Genomic DNA, 20788 nt, shown 5'->3' on the forward strand with positions numbered 1-20788 from the left:
AAACATAGTTCTAAAGAAAAGTATCACGGAAATTTTAAAAAAATATTTTTATTAAATAAAAAGGAAAAATATTAAGAAACGGGAAAATATCGTAGTACATTCCTATACAACTAAGAAGAGGAGGAGAGGGAAGGGAGAAGGGCTTAAAACATGAAACCGGTCTCTCCCCAGATGGCGTATTCGAGTGTTTTGATCGCCAATACTTCACCAAACAAGCTCTTCTTTGAGTGAGATTTTTTTTTTACGCATTGTTTGCATACAATAAAAGTGGTTAATGAACGAATCACAGAAAGTTTCACAAAGTGTCCATCCCTGTGTCAGTGCTATTCATGCTCTGAATATTACATTTTGGAAACACAAATACTTGTCAGGTTTGTGACAAAACAAGTGTCATTTTAAAACTTTCAAAAAACATTTCTTGTTTATCATGGGTGTTTAAGAAAATTGACGCTGACTCTCTAAATTGAAACCAGTTTCATTTGAATTTTGTCATTGCAAAAAATAATAAATAACTCACAAAATGNAAAAAAAAAAAAAAAAAAAAAAAAAAAAAAAAAAAAAAAAAAAAAAAAAAAAAAAAAAACGAACCACCCAGAATAATTTGGATCTAATGATCGGATTTTTACGTTCTAAGATGGAATCCTAATGGCTCGAGGAGGTGACCTCAAATAAGCTAATTAATAAATACAGACGATATTTTAAGTCATGAAATCAGAGACAAAAACGTATCGGATCTTTTACCTGTTGATCGCACGATCGGATCTTTCACCTGTTCAGTCATTTAAGATGCTTATTCAGAATACGTATATCACTATCATGATGATGGCCACTTGGCAATTTTTTTAAATCATTTTTTAAAAAATTTGAGTCTCTTTGAAACAGGTTTCATATTGGTGATCGCAACACTCGAATACGCCATCTGGGGAGAAACCGGTTTCATGCCTTCAGCCCTTCTCTCTTCCCTCTCTTCCTCTTTTCAGTTGTATAGGGATGTACTACGATGTTTTCCCTTTTCTTAATATTTTTCCTTTTTATTTAATAAAAATATTTTTTAAAATTTCCGTGACACTTTTCTTTAGAACTATGTTGAATGTAGTTTTCAGTACCGCAGTTTTCCAACTTAAAAGATTTTAATGTATATGAAAATCAAGAGAGAAACTAACGTACTTCCTTTCTCTATGACTTTCCACACGCTAATGGGAAAAGCGTGTGAAGTGTTGCCATAGGTAGAGAGTTCTGCTCTACGCCACCCGCAGCCCATTTCGATCGCCAATATTCCTGCGAACAACTCCCCAATCAGGCTCTCATTTGAATACAATTTTGTCTTATACAGTAAGAACGGTACCTAAGAAATAAGCACTTGCAATAAAGAGTCATTCTTGTTGAATATGGTTCAACCATTTTCGATTACAGGAAAGAGAATATTGAGAACCTGATTGGTAAGATTTTTGCTGCTAAATATTTTCCACCAATCAGGTTCTCATTTTCCCATCAAAGTAATCGGAAGTGCGCGAACCACATTCAGTAAGATTAACCCTTAATTGCATGACTCTTTATGAAGCATTCTCACTATGTAATTCCCATCCTCATTCGCATGTTAATACAATCATGCATGCTCGAGGTAATTTCTAAACCTTAGCGCGCGCATTTTGGGTAATTACAAGTAGTGTGAATGACTCTGAAAACATGCTTTGGCCACCGAGGTATTGCTTATTTTCGGCTACTGCCATTGGCCCATGTTGACTATAACTGTATGCTCGCGATTCGGAACTTGAGCAGACGCAGTTTTAAAACAGTAAACAATTAAAGTATATTATGCATCAATCTGGACATTCAGTTCGATATTTGAAGTACTATAGGTGCTTAAAACTTTTGGTTAGATAAAATTGATCGTGAATAAAAGTTTTAAAAAATCAAGTTACAGAAATGGATTGGTTCGGAAACATTAATATTGCAAGGTTTAATTATTTTTCCAGATGTGAGTATTTATAAACATTCCTTGCATATTTATGGTTTTATGCAATCTTAGCGTTAAATATTTTTGTTTTTTAAATTGTTTACACTTTCAGATCCATAAGTAGCGCATTCATTTTATGTAGTTTTTAACATCTTTTGTGTGATTGATTAAAATAAAAATAACAAAAAAGTTAAATCACAGAAATTGACAACTTTTGCAATTTTGATATTTCTCTTTGCTGTTGATAGTTAAAATTTCATGATCAGTTAATTTAATAAAATCAAAGTAATTAAAGTTGTTACTTTTCATAACATCAATGTGAAACTCTTTATTTCAGTGGAAGTACTGTTGATTTTCAGATAAATGTACTTTTCTTTTATTGCAGTTTTCACAATCTACACCATTCATTTACTCATTTTCTATTACATAATTTATTAATTTATGTCAGTAGTAAGTTAGTTAGCATTCAATTAGCAAAATAATTTATGGTATTGATTATATTTTTGTTGAAACTTTGATCAGCTATGGTTGCTTAAAACTCTAAAATTTTAAAATATTTGTTTAAGAGTTTTCTTTTTGTGTTATTCACTAAAAGATATCAGCAGTAGGTTATTAAATAAAATTTAATAACCTACTAATAACCAAAATAGTGTCTGGCTTTTTTTTACATTGTTCTTGAAAACATATATATGAGCTTATTAAATGAGGAGATTATGTTTTACGTAAGTTTAGCGTGTGATGTACTTCTATAGTATACTGAAGTACTTAGGTTCTAGAAATGAATGTGCTCAATAGTTTTAAGTTGGATTAGACTTAGACTTTAATTCCATAGAAATATACAATAAATAAATTTCATCAAAATCAAATAACCTTTGTTATTATTCATAATATTCCATATAATATCTATATTTTTATGTAAATACTGTTGTATTTGCAGATAAATATGCTTTCTATGCCTACTTGTATCCCAGTTTGTGTCACTCATTTAAGAGCTTTCTGTTTGTGTTCTTAACAAATTGATATTAGCTGTAGGTTGAATAACATTCGGTTAGCTTACATATTTTATTTTATCTTCGTTGAAAACATACATGAGCTTATTAAATCTGATTATGTGTTAGATTAATTTATCAAAGTGATGTAGTTATGCTATGGTGCTGTACTTAATTATCAGAGATAGGGTGTGCTTCAAAGTAGTAGTTTTTTAGGTTTTTTCTTAAACATTTAATTTTTCCTCCTTTTAACGAAGATTTTGTGTTAGGTTAATTTACCAAAGTAACTTACGTGTCTGATGTAGTTATGCTATGGTGCTGTACTTAAATATCAGAGATAGGGTGTGCTTTTAAATATTAGTTTTTTAGGTTATCTCTTAGACATTTAATTTTTCCTCCTTTTAAAGATGATTATGTGTTACGTTAATTTATCAAAGTAACCGTGTGTGTGATGTAGTTATGCTATGCTACTGTACTTAAGTATCAGAGATAGGGTGTACTTTAAAGTTGTAGTTTTTTAGGTTTTCTCTTAGACATTTAATTTTTCCTCCTTTTAAAGGAGATTATGTGTTAGGTTAATTTACTAAAGTAACTGTGTGTGTGATGTAGTTATGCTATGTTACTATACTTAAGTATTAGAGATAGGGCATGCTTTAATATAATAGTTTTTAGGTTTTCTCTTGGACATTTAATATTCCCTTTTATTTTCCGAAGGGGTGGCAACTTTCTTCCATGGAAGAAAAAACTGCCCAGTACGAAATATGTTTCTTCCAACTCAATTAGAAAAAATGAAAGAAACTCCTTATTAAAAGGAAATATTGAATATTAAAAAAAAAATTTGAATCATTTATAACTGCAATCTAGTTTAAATAAAATACTAATTTCCAAGCTATTTAATATATAATTTTGAATATGAGAAAACTAAAATGCAATAAATGGGAACAAAAATAATTTAATGTATTTTTTAAGAAATTATAAAATAAGGGTAGTTTTTTTTGTTGTTGATATTTTATGTAAATGAGTGTAGTTAAACCTAATTCTATAAAGAACTGTTAAAATAGCATAATCAAATTTTATTAATACAACTAAATTAAAAAACAAACAACATCCTTCTAAATATCAAATACTATATTTGTATTTACAAATAAACAATTAGCATACTAATTTTTATAATCAACTTCTGTTAAGTATGAATACTCAAAACGACTCTTAAAAAACATAATACTCAAATTTTAAATTTCTATATAGAATTGAGATGAATAAGAGTAGTTATTTAATAAATAACAGTAGTTATTAAATAAATAAGTGTAGCTACTTTTTAAAAATTAGATGTAAAAACTTTCAGCTTTGTGTTACTATATTAAATTTATTTTGTTGAAATTGAAGCTGTATTTATAATACGAATTGCTAAAGAACTGCATTGGCCATTTTTAGTTTCCTCCATTTTGTCCAGTTTCTTCTGATTTTTCCAGTATCCTGGAAGAAATAATTTTCCAGACATAGCCTTGATTTTTAGGCATTGCTAGTTGATATTTTTTCAATTACTATTCTATTTCTAAAGACTGAGTTGCGACAACAAATTTGAATATTTAATTTTAAAAATTTGGAAAAAGAGAATCCCAACTTATCTCTAACAAGCATCCTCTGGTTAAATAGAAAATGCAAGCAAGTACTAACACCCTTAAAGTTATTGGTATATTTTTAGTGTCTGACATTCTAGAAGAATTTATAAGTGCAAATAAAGCTTAATTTTTAGGAAGAAAGAGGTGGGAACCTTAATACATACAGCTAGTTTTGAAAAACAAAGTGTAAAATGTGCATATATTTTTGATTTGAAATGTAACATATTTTCTTAAATCCAGGCATAATCAACACTTCAAACATTTTTTCCTTAACACAGAAAATGCTATTTATGCTGAATAATAACCTTGATTACTTTATATAATTAAACACAGTAACAGTTACATACTTCCAAATATGCAACAATAAACATCAATGATATACTAGAGATAAGTAACATGTATAATTTGCTATGGAAAACAGAAATTTTCTAGAAATTTTGCAAAAATAGAAAAAAAGAAAAGAGTTTTAACTTCATTCTTTCCAAATAGCAATACTGATCAGCTTCCCTGCACTCCAGTTAACATATCAAACTTCACTGAAGTAAAAAAAAAAGTTAAGGAATTGAGTCCTCATGTAATTTAAGCCCCAATTGCAAAAATCAACAATATTGTTTCTTTTATCTGCCTATAATGAAAAATGTCTTACTTGATGTTACATTTATTGTTTACAGTTATTTATATTAAAAGTTAAGTTGTACAAAACGATAAAAAAGTAAATAAAAAATAATAATTTATGTTTTCTAAATTTAATACAGTTTTATAAATATTCTTTAAATCTTATTCAAAATTGTTATTAGGTCTCAAAAATTACATTTCCCTACATGCATTTATTATTGTAAATAATTAATATATGTGTAAATATTAATTAAATTATATTTATGATATGGCATGTAACTGTTTAGTTAGAAATACCGATTAAGCGTTCTTCAAATTTTACGAAAACCACCAAAATTAGAACGAAAAGGGGACTCGATTATGTTCGATGAAACTTAAATGCTACTGATTTAATTATATAAATAAGAATTTTTAAAAGTTAAAATAGGCTTGTTTTTTTTCCTAGTCATATTTTTATTTCTTTAAAAAAAAAGTTTGAAATGGACTGGCAAGGAATGAGTATATCATGATTTTCTGCCAATTTATCGGTAATTTATCCCAGCGGTTTCAAAAAAGGTATTCCGTTGATCCTTAGGATTCCATGGACAAGTGTTCCGAAAGTTAGGACTCTTATTTAACCTATTATGATTTTTAAAACCTGTATTTTATGTTCCGACAATAATCCAATATTTATTTAATATTTCACTTATTTTAATGAAATTATTTAGGGGAAATATAGAGAAATAGGGAAAAAAGCAATATAATAAGAAAATAATGAAAAGCATATGCATGTGCAAAATTTGCATTAGTATTTCCACTCGAACTTTTCAATCTAAAGTAAAAGAAAACAAAATGCAAGGATAAAGAAATATGTTTCTCTAGTAATCATTCACAACTTTTATAGCAGTTCTTTTTCGTTTTCATTTCAACGTGAAACCAGTTCAACTTGTTTTATTTATTTTCAGCTTACACCAAAAATAAATTCTAAAGAAGATTAAATGCTGTTTTGTATATTTAACTGTCTGACATAAATATTCAGTTTTAGGCTAGCATTGATAAATATGTAAAAATTTCATTCTCCACATTTTCGAAATAATTAGCAGTCTTTCTTTTGTTAGTATGTTCGCAATCACAAATGAACTTTATCTATAGAGTCGGGGCTCCGCTAAACGACAATCGATCATTTAGGGTTCCATAGCCGAAAAAAAATTAAAAATCGCTTATTTATCTCACTGTGCTCCATTGTTTTTGCGAAACTCTTCTCTCTGCTTGATCCGCATATATTTTGTTTAAACAGAGACTGCGAACATTGCAAAATAATCGAAAGTTGATTGTGAATGAAAATACTTCCAGGTATTTCGATATACGTAATTTAATATTATCAAACACAAAATAACCGGCTATCGCGTATATATTACTGAATTATATGTGATACATATATTTTTTTATTTCATTCCTAAAAGCGAATGACTGAACCTTTTTTTAATTTTTTTTCTTCAAACTTTTTATTATCGTTTTATTTTTATATTTCATTCACAACATAAGTGCTCCTGAAAGTTAGGATTTTGAGATGAATGGTAACTCTAAAAACAATTATCTAAAAATAGTTAGATAAATTATTTTCCAATTTTAAATTATGAGAAATTTTTTGAGGTGCCTCCTCTAGAAATGTGGAGAGTTTTACCTGATATTTTGTTACCTCTATATGATATACAACTTATATATGATATTACCTCTAAATGATAATAAAATATAGAGAGCAAGGTTTTTTAATTTTCAATGCTAAAATTAAATGTCTAAAACAAATTTAAATGTTGCTTTTTTTTAATTTTTAATATCACCGATGTGGGGGTCCTCTAGAGCAGGGGTTTCCAACTGGCAGCCCGCGGGCCGCATCCGGCCCTCGGAGCCTTTTTTTGTGGCCCGCGAACTAAAATATTTTAGTTTTCATAGCGGACAATTTTCGTAAAAAATCTATAAGGGCTTAACTCGTTAAAAAAAAAAAAACTTTTTTGTCATCTGTGAAACTTAACATACCAACGGTGCAAAAAAAATTTATTTCTCAGGTTTTGCATCCAAGAAAATATTTATTCCAATACAAAAATAATCGTGTATGTTGCTCTCTTTTTTTTAATTTTTATTTTTATTTTGTGTATATAATTTAGCATGTGCGTATCAGAGATTCTCCAATTTAGCTATTTGAAACCACTCATTTTGGACGAAATTATTTACATTTGTAAATTTTAAAGTGCATAAAAGAGGGAATGAATATCATGTTTTATCTAAATTCCTTGAATTGAATATCGCATGAGCGGAAAAGAAAAAAAAATTAATTTCAGATGCTCGAGAATTTTTTAGTTGTTGCTATAATTCCTAACAAGTCGAAAAAATGTTAATTTATCACAGAATTAAATTTGAAAGTAAAAAAAATTTTGTCACTAAGTTTCAGATTAAGAGAAGATTCAAAATGATATGTAACAAGCATTATTTGTAATGCTTGTTATTTTGTCTTTTTTTTTAATATTAAAAAAAATTTTATGAAAATCTGACAGCAATATTTAATGTTCCTTCAAACATAAAAGAGTCCTATATAAAATTTTGATAAAGTTGTGACCCACCATTTGACTGGTGTTTTTAATTGCGGCCCCCGGCCTCATGTAAGTTGGAAACCCCTGCTCTAGAGCAACAGTTCCCAATTTTTTTTGGCTGTGGGACGACCCTAAATGATTGGCCATCATTTGGCGGAACCTCGATTTTATAAATAAAGTTCAATAGTAATTGTGAGCATACTAACCTAAAAAAGACTTAATTATTTCAAAAATGTGAAGGATCAAATTTTTACGTTTTTTTCAGTGCTAGGCTTAAAATTAAAATTTATGTCAGTTAAATTCACGAAACAGCGTTTAGTCTTTTTTCGGAATTTGTTTTTGGTGTACTCATCAGCTGAAAAATAAATAAAATAAGCTGAATTATATTTAAAGTTGAAATGAAAATGAAGAAGAACTGCTATAAAAATTGAGAATGGTTATCAGAAAAACATTGGAAATACTAATACAAATTTTATGCATGCGTATCATTTTCATAATTTTTTTTTTTTACCATTTTCTTTTTCTCTATATTTTACTGAAATAATTTCATTAAAATAAGTTAACTATTAAATAAACATTGGATTATTGACGGAACATAAATACAGTGCTTTTGATAAATACAAAACCTTTGTGGTCTTTCCACGGAACCCTAAGGTTCCATTGAACACCTTTTGGAAACCGCTGCTTCTGAGTCCTAAAAGAATGTGGGCCCTGGGCAAATGCCCCGTTTCCCGACTCTTACGACGGCTTAGCTACATGTGATAAGAATAAGTATCATCTTAGAATTAAGGAAAGGATTATATTTTTATACGAAATGCTGGCAATGAAATTGGAAAAAAAATCTTTTTTTTTCTTCAGTGTAACTTATAATCTAAAAACTTGAATTTTTACTTGAAAATTTATGTAGGTCATTTTCTGTTGATGCTTTTGCGTGACTTTTTTACCAGGTGCCTGCTGTGATATTTATAGAAGTAGGGGGAAAGTTACAAATGAACGACATATTTTATAGAAGTAACTTGCTCCACCCAAATTAGTTATGACAACGTTTTCTATCATTTAATCTAAAAAAATCGTAACTTGGTACGTTTTTTAATCTTGGATTTATGAGTCTTGACAAGTTAGAATTATATTAGTGCTATTCACTAAAATTGTTATTTTTAAAACTTATATTGGCTTTGTATTATTTATAGGTTGGTGAAAATAAATGTCAAATTTACATTAGAAAAAAGATTTGTTTTATTGATAAATTATTGTATCTATAACTTTTCGCATGCTTAAGAAAAAAGTGCGTTTTAATATATTAACGCAAATGCGACACCGGTGTCTCTTTTATATGTTTTTTTCTGGTGCTCTAATTACAAGCAAAAATATATTTTGATATTTTTGAACTATAAAGAAAACAGGTGAATAGTTACTAAAATATAAAATCCAAAAAAGTGTTTAAATTTTTTTTTACATTTATATTTAAAAATTTATCAATAATTGATCTTTTAAACGAAAGAAGTTTCTATGCTAAATAGATCTTAGATCTTTTCTTAGATTTAAATAACTGTACATGAATGAAAATTTGGAAAATTATTGTTTGGAAGTTCTCCGTGTTTGGAAGATTTTTCCTTTAACGCAGAAAAAGACGCTAGTGTTTCGTGCTGTATTTTACAATTATAAATTATTAAAATGCTAAAGTTGTATGTCTAAGTTTATTATTAAAATGCTAAGTTACTCCAACTTTGCATTATCCGAGGTCTTAACAATTTGTAAAAATTAAGAATTATTCATTGATTTTGATAATTCTCATCTAGGTAAAAAAATTCTCGTCTAATTAGTGGTAATATTTTTTTAATTATTTAAGCTATTTGTTCTTTCTGAATCTCAGGTAATTCTTTACGCAAATGGTATATTTAGTTTAAAATTACATATTTGTAACTAACTGTGGCTTTTTTTAAAATTTTTCTTTGCGAAAAAGCTTTGAAATGCAGTGGTGAGATCTTTATTTTTAAATTAAGATCTATACATAAGTACCAGCACATACGGTTGTTGAGGAAAATAGTTTTTGAAAATAGCAAGATCTTTAAAATTTGAAGAAAAAAAAAGATTCGTTTACTTACCATCTTTTGTATATCAGATTTAATAGTTGAGCAGAGATGCATTTACAGCAATACTAAACACGTTGATTCAGCAAATACTTTATTACAAATGTAGTGTTAACTACAACTACTATACTTTTTTTAAAAAATGTAATGACTACTAACTACTTTCGAAATGTATTCACTACGTTTAGGAGACAAACTTCGCTGGAGAATATTCAGAATTGTTTTGAATATTTTTCAGCATTTTCTAGCAACCTTATGTTCACAATGGTTTTGTGTAAAGAATTATTTAAACCCGAGGTATTATTCGAAAATATTTAGTCATGTTTACATAAACCAGTTTATTATTCTAAACCATTTTTTTACGAACTCGTTCTTTTAACCCTCAACTTTTTAGCGAATATTTAATTTAAGAAATGCTAAGAAATTATCAATTATTTGTGATATTGTTAAGTGTTTAATGCTCTTTTATTTCCTCAAAGAAATAAAGTACATCCAAAATTACAGAGGAATATGTTTCATTGTTTCATGAGTGTACAGTGCGAAAAAAAACGAACCACCATGAATAACTTTTGATCTAATGATCGGATTTTCTCGTGTTAGGACTCAATCATAATGGCTCGTGGGGATGACCTCAAATATGCTAATTAATTAGTGCAGACGATATTTCAAGTTACGAAATCAGGCACAAAAGCGTACTTTTTCTGAATAAACATACGGATTTCTGATTTAATTCTGACCCCCAAAATATAGGGTGTAGTCGCAATCTGAGAATAATTTGGTCACGAGAGCTCTAAGTTTGGATCTCCTAATTTTAAATTTACTTTTTGCGTATTTCGCTATATCTCGAGAACTTTTTAAGCGAATTGAAAAGTTTTGCACCCAGTTATAAAACTTGTTTATCTAAAGATAATTCTATGCAATAAATAACTTTTAGTAAATATTGATTATTTTTTATTATTTTATTTAAGAATTGTAAAAAAAAAATTTTTTTAACTGTAAGGCATACAATTTTTGTATCATTTTAAAGAATGTAATTTTATGCGGTAAAAATACAAAATTTGAGCCAAATCTGTTTCTGTAAAATCGAATTTTAAGTATTTGACTTTTTTGAAATTCCATTTCTCAGGACCTACTGAACCGATTTTGCTCAAATTTTGCATTTTTGCCACATAGAATTACATTCTTTAAAATGATGTAAAAAATTGTATACCTTACAATTCAAAATTTTTTCGAATATTTTTGAATAAAAATAATAATTATTTACTTAAAGTTATTTGTGGAATGGAATTATCCTTGGATAAAGAAGTTTTACAATTGTGTGTAAAACATTTTCAATTCGCTTAAAAAGTTCTCTAGATCTAACGAAATACGCAAAAAGTAAAATTAACATCAAGGGGGTTCAAACTTTTGGAGCTCTCTCTTGTCCAAACTAATTGGACCATATTTTCCAAATTGCGGCTACCCTCTGTATTTTGGGGACGGGGAGCAGAAATCCGAATCCGTCAAAAAACTGTATGTCTGTTCAGAGAAGTACGTTTTTGTGTCTGATTTCGTAACTTAAAATATCGTCTTATTAATTAGCATATTTGAGGCCACCTCCTCTAGCCATTAAGATTAGGTTCTAGAACGTGAAAATCCAATCAATAGATCAAAAGCTATTCTGGGTGGTCCGTTTATTTTTTTGTGCAATGTACATTCGCATTTGAAGGTTTAGCATCCTTTATGAAAGAGACTTGCCGCTTTTGAGCATCAGACATAATTCTACTTAAACATCTGTATTCTCATTTTTTTTCATTGATGAACCCACGAAGAGTTATATTGATCAGATTCGGAAAAATAGTAGCATTTGCAACTTGTTTCGTAACTAGAAGAACGTTATAAGTAGTTGTCAGGAATCGCTACAATTTACTATTATTTTGAATGACATTACACACACTTTTTTTTTTAAAAAAATGTAAGCTACACTTTAAACTACGAAAAAATGTAGCTACTGCAGTTGTTTCGCTATTTTCTGACAAACTTATCAAACACCTCTTAGAGGAGAGAAGGCGTTTCGCTATTTTCTGACAAACTTATCAAACACCTCTTAGATGAGAGAAGGCCTCCACTGGGATCACTTTAGCAGTCCGACGTAACGAACATAAGTAGCTACTGCAGTTGTTTCGCTATTTTCTGACAAACTTATCAAACACCTTTTAAAGGAGAGAAGGCCTCCACTCGGATCACTTTAGTAGTCCGACGCAACGAACATAAACTTCACTGTGAGGGGAATAAGAAAAGTGCTCCAACGTTCGGACTACTGAAAAATCGGATGCCTAGTTTATGATAATTTATAAGAAGGCTTTCTCTTTTCTCGGAGGTATTGAACTTATCCGTATTAATAAGAATATAAACTTAACAGAAGCAGGCAAAGCTATAATTTTAAACTATATAAATCAACTTGCCGTGAAGAATTATCTGTGCTTTAGAATGAACAAATAACTTAAATATTTTAAAAGCTATAGAACTTTTTTTTAAAAAATTACCATTATTGACGAGATTTTTCTACCCACCTGAAAATTATCAAAATCAATGGATAATTCTTAATGTTTGCAAATTTTTATGGATAATGCAGTGCGGAAACAACTTTTTGAACATAAAAAAATAAGATCACGAACGCTTTTCATTTTCACTGTAGTATGCATTATATACATGTTTCATATATGTAGTTATTGTCAAAATCATTTTAAATTTATAAATTCAGGATATGAAAAAAACATTAATTTTGCTGCTACTTTAAATATACGGTTAAAAGTCTTAAGGAAAAATTAATAAAAGTTGGCAGTTCCACTATTATATTCTTTAGACTAATCTCGTTCCTGAAGACAGCTAATTATAGATTAAATTTTGTCGGCATCAAATTTGAGTTAATTATTTTATATCTTTCCCCCTCTTCCGTTTTCATTAAAAATGCTTTTTTTTTCCTTCCTAAATTGGGCTAACAATTTTTCATGAAAACTGTTTTGTCGCTTTATCTCTAGATTTAAACGAAGATATACTAATTTTTCTGGATCTCATGCCAACGTTTTGCCAGTGTTCTCCCTAAGCAATTTTTGAAGAGCGGCCCGCCCTGCTTGCCATTTAATCCCAATAAAAAATAAACGTCAATAAAAAAATAATCCCAATAAAAAAATAACTGTCATCCCTTAAAAACACTTCCTTTTTATTCATATTCTATTTTGAAAAAAAAATAATTCACTGTTTAAATAATAATTACCCACTGGTAACATTATCTGTGTTTATAGGTTTAATTCTGATTACTACCGCAAATATTTACTTTGTTAGGATTATTCGTAACTGGTTAAATTTTATAAGTATCTTTTTTCGGGGGGGGNGGGGGGGGGGGGTAAAACATTTTTTAAATAAATACCTTTTTTTATTTAAAAAAAAAAATACACCTTTCAATGTTCACTTTTTCATAATTTTCAGTTTAAATTATAGAAAAGAGTTTTCAAATTATTTATCAATTAATCGTGTTTTGATAGTTTACAGGTCTGTTTGTACCCCGTAAAAGTGAGAAAACTGGTTGTAAAACCATTTCATTTCTATCTTGTTTTCGGAAAAAATAAATGCCCGTGATTTTCAAGACTTATTAACTGTTATTATTCAACATAGGAAACAGTCTACATATCCTAGAAGAGAGAGGGCCTCTGCACGGATCACTTTAGTAGTCCGATGTAACAAACATAAACTGCGCAATAGAGGAAATAAGAAAGATGTGATACCGCCCAGACTACTAAACTGCGCAGTGGGGGGAAAAATAAGATAAATTCCCCATTAACTATTAAAGGATCGGATTTCTCGTTTATATTAACCTGTGAGAAGGCTTTCTTTCTTCTAGGAGGTGTTAAAACAGTCCCATATATGTACTTACTTATATTATGTACTCGCTTGCAACCAGGATTGTATAAAACACGGCCTTCTGAAAAGGACATGGCAACTGGTTTTAATTAAAAAACTGGTTTTATAACTAGCTGGTTTAATCGCTCCTTGATTTTATAACTCCTTGGTTGTAACTGACTTTATTTACAAAAAAAATATTGGCTTTTTAATATTTTACTATTCAAAATTAACCTTGCACGTATTTAAAATTTTTTTATTAATGTCTATTCAGTAAAATAATAAATTAAAATATGGTATTATTTTAATTTTCTCTTAAAGGCCTTTGGTCCATAAATAAATAAAATTTTATTATTTTTAATGATGTAATTATTGCTCCATATTTGCTTCAAAACCAAAAATTTTTGACTGAAATTGTTATCAATCCTATTCTAATTCATCCCAACTGTGCTATAAATTGATTCAGAATAATTATTTTTAAAAATTGTTCTAAATCTTCTATAAATTCAGTATTTTTCATAAAACTGTACATGATTTGTTCGAAATAATTAATATATTTTGTTTAAGAAGTTCTACAATTAGTAATTATAGTTAATTTTGTTTTATTTATATGCTTATGCTGCATTGAATAAGTTGATTTTCAAATGTAGTTCTAAGTTGTTTAAAATTACTGTTCTTAACGCTTCCAAGGTTAAAGCGGTTTCTTCAAATTCTTCCTAACATACAATCACATCAATGCAGCAATTAACATTTGAAAAATATAAGTTATCATAATAGCCGGCTTTTTTAATTTTAGCCGGTTTTTATGTGGTTAAAAATAAAAAAATAAAGCGGTTTTTATTTTTGGCTTGACATAAGTTCAGCAATTCTGCTTTTAACAAGCTCTGATTTAACAAGAACCTGGATTTAACGAATAAATTGAAAATATATGGTTGGTACAATGTTAAAACTATTAGAACATACCTCGTTTTTTATAAGCAAACACCGGTTTTAGACTGCAATATTTTTGTGATTCATAAAATTTCTACGAGCTCCATCTCTCCAGCTTAGCTAAATACTTCTTGGAGAAATTCTTTTAACTATTCGAAGACAATTGAAAGTTAATATGAGTCATACATTCAGAAAACATGTGAACTTTTTAAGAAAGCAGGGGTGCAAAGGAAAAAGAAATTATTGCGCGATGAGTTTTGTTTAAAGAGCAATAACATTAAAGAGAAAACAAAACAGTTCAAAACAAATTAACTAATTATTTTCGAACTGTTCTGTAGAATTTTATTTATAATTTAATAAGTATGTATATAATCTTTTGAGATTTTTTTTTCTTCACGAATCCGTTTTTTTACAAGCGCTTGGTTATAGCGAGCAAATATTGCGGTCCCTTTGCGCTCGTTCAAAACAAATTTGATTTATTTGTTATACCTGTTAATAAGTCTTGGTAGACCTCCCTAAACTAGACATGAAATATTACTTAATTAAAAAATTCCCTTGGCTTCAAAAATGTGCAGATGGATAATTGGCGTCCATTCCCAAGACTTGCCTTACGTGAATGAGAAGAAACAAAAGTGAATTGAAATGTAAAACGTAAAGTTGCCAATTAAAAATTAAAAATTATGTGTGATAAACAAAACTAGAAAAACCGCAGTAGCGAAGAGTAAAGCAAAAATAAAAATGAAGAAAAAAAATCAGAATAAGAAAGACTACTGTGACTGAGAGGCGTGAATCAGGATAAAATGAATTTCAACACCCTTTGAAGCGGAGAGGAAGAACTAATGTCTTTAACAAGGGCATTAGCATTTATATGAAGGAAAAAAAAAAAAAGATTCCAGGGCATCAAATAAGATCTGAGATGGATCCCAAGATTCCAACAATGTGCAATTTTGACGATGCTGAAATTATTTCCTCCGCAGTCTTATCAGTTTATCTTGATGTCCTGGAATCTTGTTTCATTCATACGAATGCTGTTTCCCTTGCTAATGACATTAGTTTCTCACCTCCTCTCCATAGCGCGTGGAAATGCATTTTCACTGATTCGTCCCTCTCAACTACAATGGTTTTTCTTATTCTGTATTTCTGTCTTTTTCTTTGTTTCACTCTGGGTTACTACTGTTTTTCTAGTTTTGTTTTTCACCTTTATTTTCCATTTTTCGTTGGCAACTAAAAATGGATCATTCTAATCACTTTTGTTTCTTCTCAATCACGTCTGGCAAGTCGTTCCTATTTTTAAGAGCTTGAAACAGGCCTACTTTTATTTTCATCTGTATATTTTTGAAGCCAATTAAGTTCTTTTAATCAAGCAACATCTTATCACTTCAGTATCTTAGAATTATTTATTTAAATATGGAACTGCCGCCTTTTTCTCTTTTCCGAGTTATACAAAATGCCCTGTCAAAAATTATGCACTATTTTCATATTGAATTATGTTTTTTTCTTAGGTGGACAGAGCAGGATACAAAGGCCAAAGGGTATGCTCTTCTTAGTACTTATTTCATTGCAGTGCCATTATTTTAATTCTTGTGCTATGAGTGAATTCAATTTTGGCTATGAGACTGAAGAATATCTTTCTGCCATAATTAATTTGACTTATGTTGATCCTGCTTCTGGTTTACTTGTGCAAGAACATTTAGAAATGGGAAAATTATTACCTGGAAAAACGGAAGAAGTTAGTGGAACTGTTATTCACGTTACAAGTAACAACCATACCAGCCATGAAGCATGTGATAAATTAGACACCGATAACTTGCCAAAGGAGCCATTCATTGCTTTAATCAAGCATGGAAATTGTCGTGATCAAGTCAAGTTGAAACATGTTGCTGATGAAGATGCGTCTGCTGCTGTGCTGTATAGCGATAGTCACAGTACAAGATTCATTAAAGTTGAACGTAAAGGTAATGTTTTATATTCAATTCAGTTCATAGATTTAAATGAAACATTTATTCAGAGATGCCAACTTGCTCCGGACAGCAAATACATGTTTTAAAGTGGTAGTTTATCAATTGTGATTCTTGGTTTAATAAATTCAATTTAGTAGGTTTTTATCCACCACTATTTCTAAATAATTCGTAGACTTATATGATTCACCACTTTAGAGTATATATGTCATGCTATACATTTTAAAAGCAAGCAAAAATAGTCAAATATTTGCATATATTATTAAATTATTTTGGCCTGTCCGGAGCAGTTGGCATCTCTGTTAATTTCATAGTGAAAGAAGAAGAGGTTTACTTTCGAATTTAAGTTGATTGGTTTTGTTGTTAACCACTTGACATACGAAGACGTCTGGGAGACGTCATTTGTTTCTTATGTCAAAACAATAATTGACGTGTCTCAAGCGTCTTCAACACAGAAATGCCAACTTGCTCCGGACAGCAAAAAAATATGTTGAAGTGGTAGTTTATCAGTTGTGATTCTTGGTTTAATAAATTCAATTTAGTAGATTTTTATCCATCACTATTTCTAAATAATTCGTAGGCTTATATAATTCACCACTTTATAGTAGTTATGTCATGCTATACCTTTTAAAAAGCAAGCAAAAATTGTCAAATATTTGCAAAATTTAGTTTGTAGTTATTTACCGTTATTTAATTATTTTGGCGTGTCCGGAGCAGTGGCATCTCTGTCAACATTCCGTTGCGAATTGTTGTTTTCAGTGCAATCAAAGATCATTTTTATATCAAGAAATGATATGTCAAGGGCTTAAGGTCGTACAAAAGCTTCACTAATGGACTATTGGCGATGGTTTGAAATTCATCTTAATGGTAATATGACGACAGTGTTAACGCATGCGCGCATTACACTACCAGAATTTATTTCCTAGGACAGATATTGGAAATAATCTCTCAGTCTTAGTACCACGCTTTAAAATCGTGCGTGAAATTTTTCGGTTTTTAAACCGTCGGGGAGATTTTTTATAGAGTGAATTCCGAACCAATAAGACACGATCACAGATAGTGCAGTCCAATTAGACACCCGGATTTTAATACGGCAAATCGAACCCCAATCCAATCCTTGAACGAAGACTAAACCCATCACTATTCTCATTGTAGTATACTAAAATAGAACATCAAGTTAATAATAGAATTAATATAAAAAGATTGTCTATCGAAGTTTAAATTTTAGTTCAAAAAAAAAAAAAGAAAAAAAAGTCTGTTTATTCAGAGAAAGTACGTTTTTGTGTCTGATTTCGTAACTTAAGATATCGTCCACATTTATCAATTAGCATATTTGAAGTCACCCCTTCGAACCAATAAGTTTGAGTCCTAGAACGTGAAGATCCAATCATTAGATTTGAAGCTATTTAGGGTGGTCCGCTTTTTATTTTGCACTATGTACAGAGAAAAAGCTTTGAATTTTTTCTGTCTGCTGATTTACCAACCTGTCTAAAATTANATAAAGAAATAAACCTAATTTTTTTGTGTATCAGCTATGCGGATGCACAAGAAACTAATTCTTCCAAGTTCGCACTGGAATTGTTGGAGAATTAAGAAGAGATATTCTAAATGAATTATTTAAAAATTACGCTAAAAGTTTTTAAAACTCTTTTTTTTTTTAATTTGGTCATGAATAAGGCTTTGAACAAATATAGCATGAAATGCTATCGAAAACACATGTTTATATGTTGAAAATAGAAATTTCTCTTTAATTTCCGTTAAAATTATTTGGTAATTTCATGTGACATTTTTGTCGTTGTTTTATTAAGAACTAATTTTTTTAGAAATTGAAATTATTTAAGGACAAATTGTTATGCAAAGAACATGTGTGTAATTAAACAAGAGTATTAATATTTCTCTAAATTTAAAATTTTTTTTTAAGTATCTTGCATATGTATATCTGATGTTTTTTAAAAAAATAATATATATATATATATGTATAAAATTTACTATACATTTATGCATAATACAATAAATTAGTGAGTTTATAGTAAATTCCAACTCACAAAACACAACAAATTCTTGAAAAATTTTATTCCAGATTTTAATAAATCAAATAGTAATAAGCGATTTTTTAAGGGTTTAAAGTGATTTTTTTAAGGGTTTAAGGATGTCTTCTTCCTATTTCCAATTCTAGATGCACTAATTACAAGCAAAAATGTATTTTGGTATTTTTTAATTATAAAAAAACAGACTAGTAGTTAGAAAAAAAAGGTGATAAATTATCTGAATTATATTTGTACTAAAATATCTAATTCAATAAAAGTAGTTAGAAAAAAAAATTTACATTCATATTTTAAAATTCATCGGAGTTTGTAAATTAAATATATTCCAATGTTGATTAAATGTTTCTCTAAGATTTTAATGAACTGTTTCTCTAAATTTGAAAAATTATTGTTAGGAAGATTTTACTTTTGAGCCCAAAAGATAAAGGTGTTTAATGCTATATTTTATAACCATCAGTTATTAAAATGCTAAATATAATGTTTTTCACTTGTTTTGACTTAATTTAATATAAAATAATGAAAAATATAAAAATTCCGCTTCAAAGTGTAAATGATTATCAAATATTATCAAATATATAAAATTTTACATTCATATTTTAAGATTCATCAATAATTGAGTTTGTAAATTAAATAAATCCCAATGTTGATTAAATGTTTCTCTTAGATTTTAATGAATAAATGTTGAATGAATGTTTCTTTAAATTTGAAAAATTATTGTTTGGAAGATTTTACTTTTGAGCTCAAAAGATACCGGTGTTTCATGCTGTATTTTATAACCATCAATTACTAAATTCTAAATATAATATTTTTCACTTGTTTTGACCTAATTCAATATAAAATAATAAAAAATATAAAAATTCTGCTTCAAAGTGTTAATGATTATCAAATATTATCAAATATATAAAATTTTACATTCATATTTTAAAATTCATCAATAATTGAGTTTGTAAATCAAATAAATTCCAATGTTGATTAAATGTTTCTCTTAGATTTTAATGAATAAATGTTAAATGAATGTTTCTCTAAATTTGAAAAATTATTTTTTGGAAGATTTTACTTTTATGCAGAAAAGATACCAATGTTTCATGCTGTATTTTATAACCATCAATTATTAAAATGTTTAATATAATATTTTTCACTTGTTTTGACTTAATTTAATATAAAATAATGAAAAATATAAAAATTCTGCTTCAAAGTGTTAATGATTACCAAATATATAAAATTTTACATTCATATTTTAAAATTCATCAATAATTGAGTTTGTAAATTAAATAAATCCCAATGTTGATTAAATATTTCTCTTAGATTTTAATGAATAAATGTTGAATGAATGTTTCTCTAAATTTGAAAAATTATTGTTTGGAAGATTTTACTTTTGAGCCCAAAAGATACCGGTGTTGAATGCTGTATTTTATAACCATCAATTACTAAAATGCTAAGTATAATATTTTTCACTTGTGTTGACCTAATTTAATATAAAATAACGAAAACTATTAAAATTCTGTGTCAAAGATTGTCAAATATTCGGGTTTGGTATTTATTTTGCTTATTTATTTGAAAGACTCTTGATTCCCATCTCTATTTTCACAACCTGTCACTAAAAAACAATTTAACTTGAATTAGGTCAAAGAATCCTTTCATATATAATTTAATTTGTCTTGAAGACTTACAATTTCTTTTCGCATACCATTTGTCTTCGCAATCGATGCTATTAAGTTGTTTGTCTAGGTTCAAATAGGCATTGTCTAGTAAATGAAATTAAGGGAAATAAATTTCTTGTTCAGTGACTGATAATTCTGTTTAATATTTTTCAAATTAATTGCTAGCGTTTATAAGTCGATTATACTCCATAAAAGGCCAGATTTCGAAAACTAATTATAGTGTCAATATCTTTGATGTCATTTTCACTTTGCTCTTAGATTTAATTAAGGACACTTTTCAGAAGTTGGGATTAAAAAATAAGCGAATACTTTTAAAATCCTTGAAAAATTATTTTAAGGGTGGATATTTTATTACAAACATTTTTGTTGAAGCATGATAAAATAGTTTAGAATACTTCAAAAATAATTTTAAGTAGCGATAGTTTATTGCAGATATATTTCTTGGAAACGTAAGGAAGAACATTAAAATATTTGA

The 20788-nt window shown here is 28.6% G+C and overlaps 1 protein-coding gene across 1 annotated transcript in view; it reads left to right on the forward strand.

Moving 5' to 3' along the window:
• The first annotated feature begins 1747 nt into the window (after positions 1-1747).
• LOC107443352 (E3 ubiquitin-protein ligase goliath) overlaps positions 1748-20788 on the forward strand; it is a 47549-nt gene continuing 28508 nt past the window's right edge. Inside the window, exons 1-2 of the mRNA XM_016057197.3 lie at positions 1748-1978; positions 16152-16604. Coding sequence (XP_015912683.1) covers positions 1927-1978; positions 16152-16604 — 505 coding nt within the window. The 5' untranslated portion in view covers positions 1748-1926. The remainder of the gene's footprint in view (positions 1979-16151; positions 16605-20788) is intronic.

This window comes from Parasteatoda tepidariorum, chromosome X2, assembly GCF_043381705.1.
Source record: "Parasteatoda tepidariorum isolate YZ-2023 chromosome X2, CAS_Ptep_4.0, whole genome shotgun sequence".
Classification (NCBI taxonomy): Eukaryota; Metazoa; Arthropoda; class Arachnida; order Araneae; family Theridiidae; genus Parasteatoda; species Parasteatoda tepidariorum.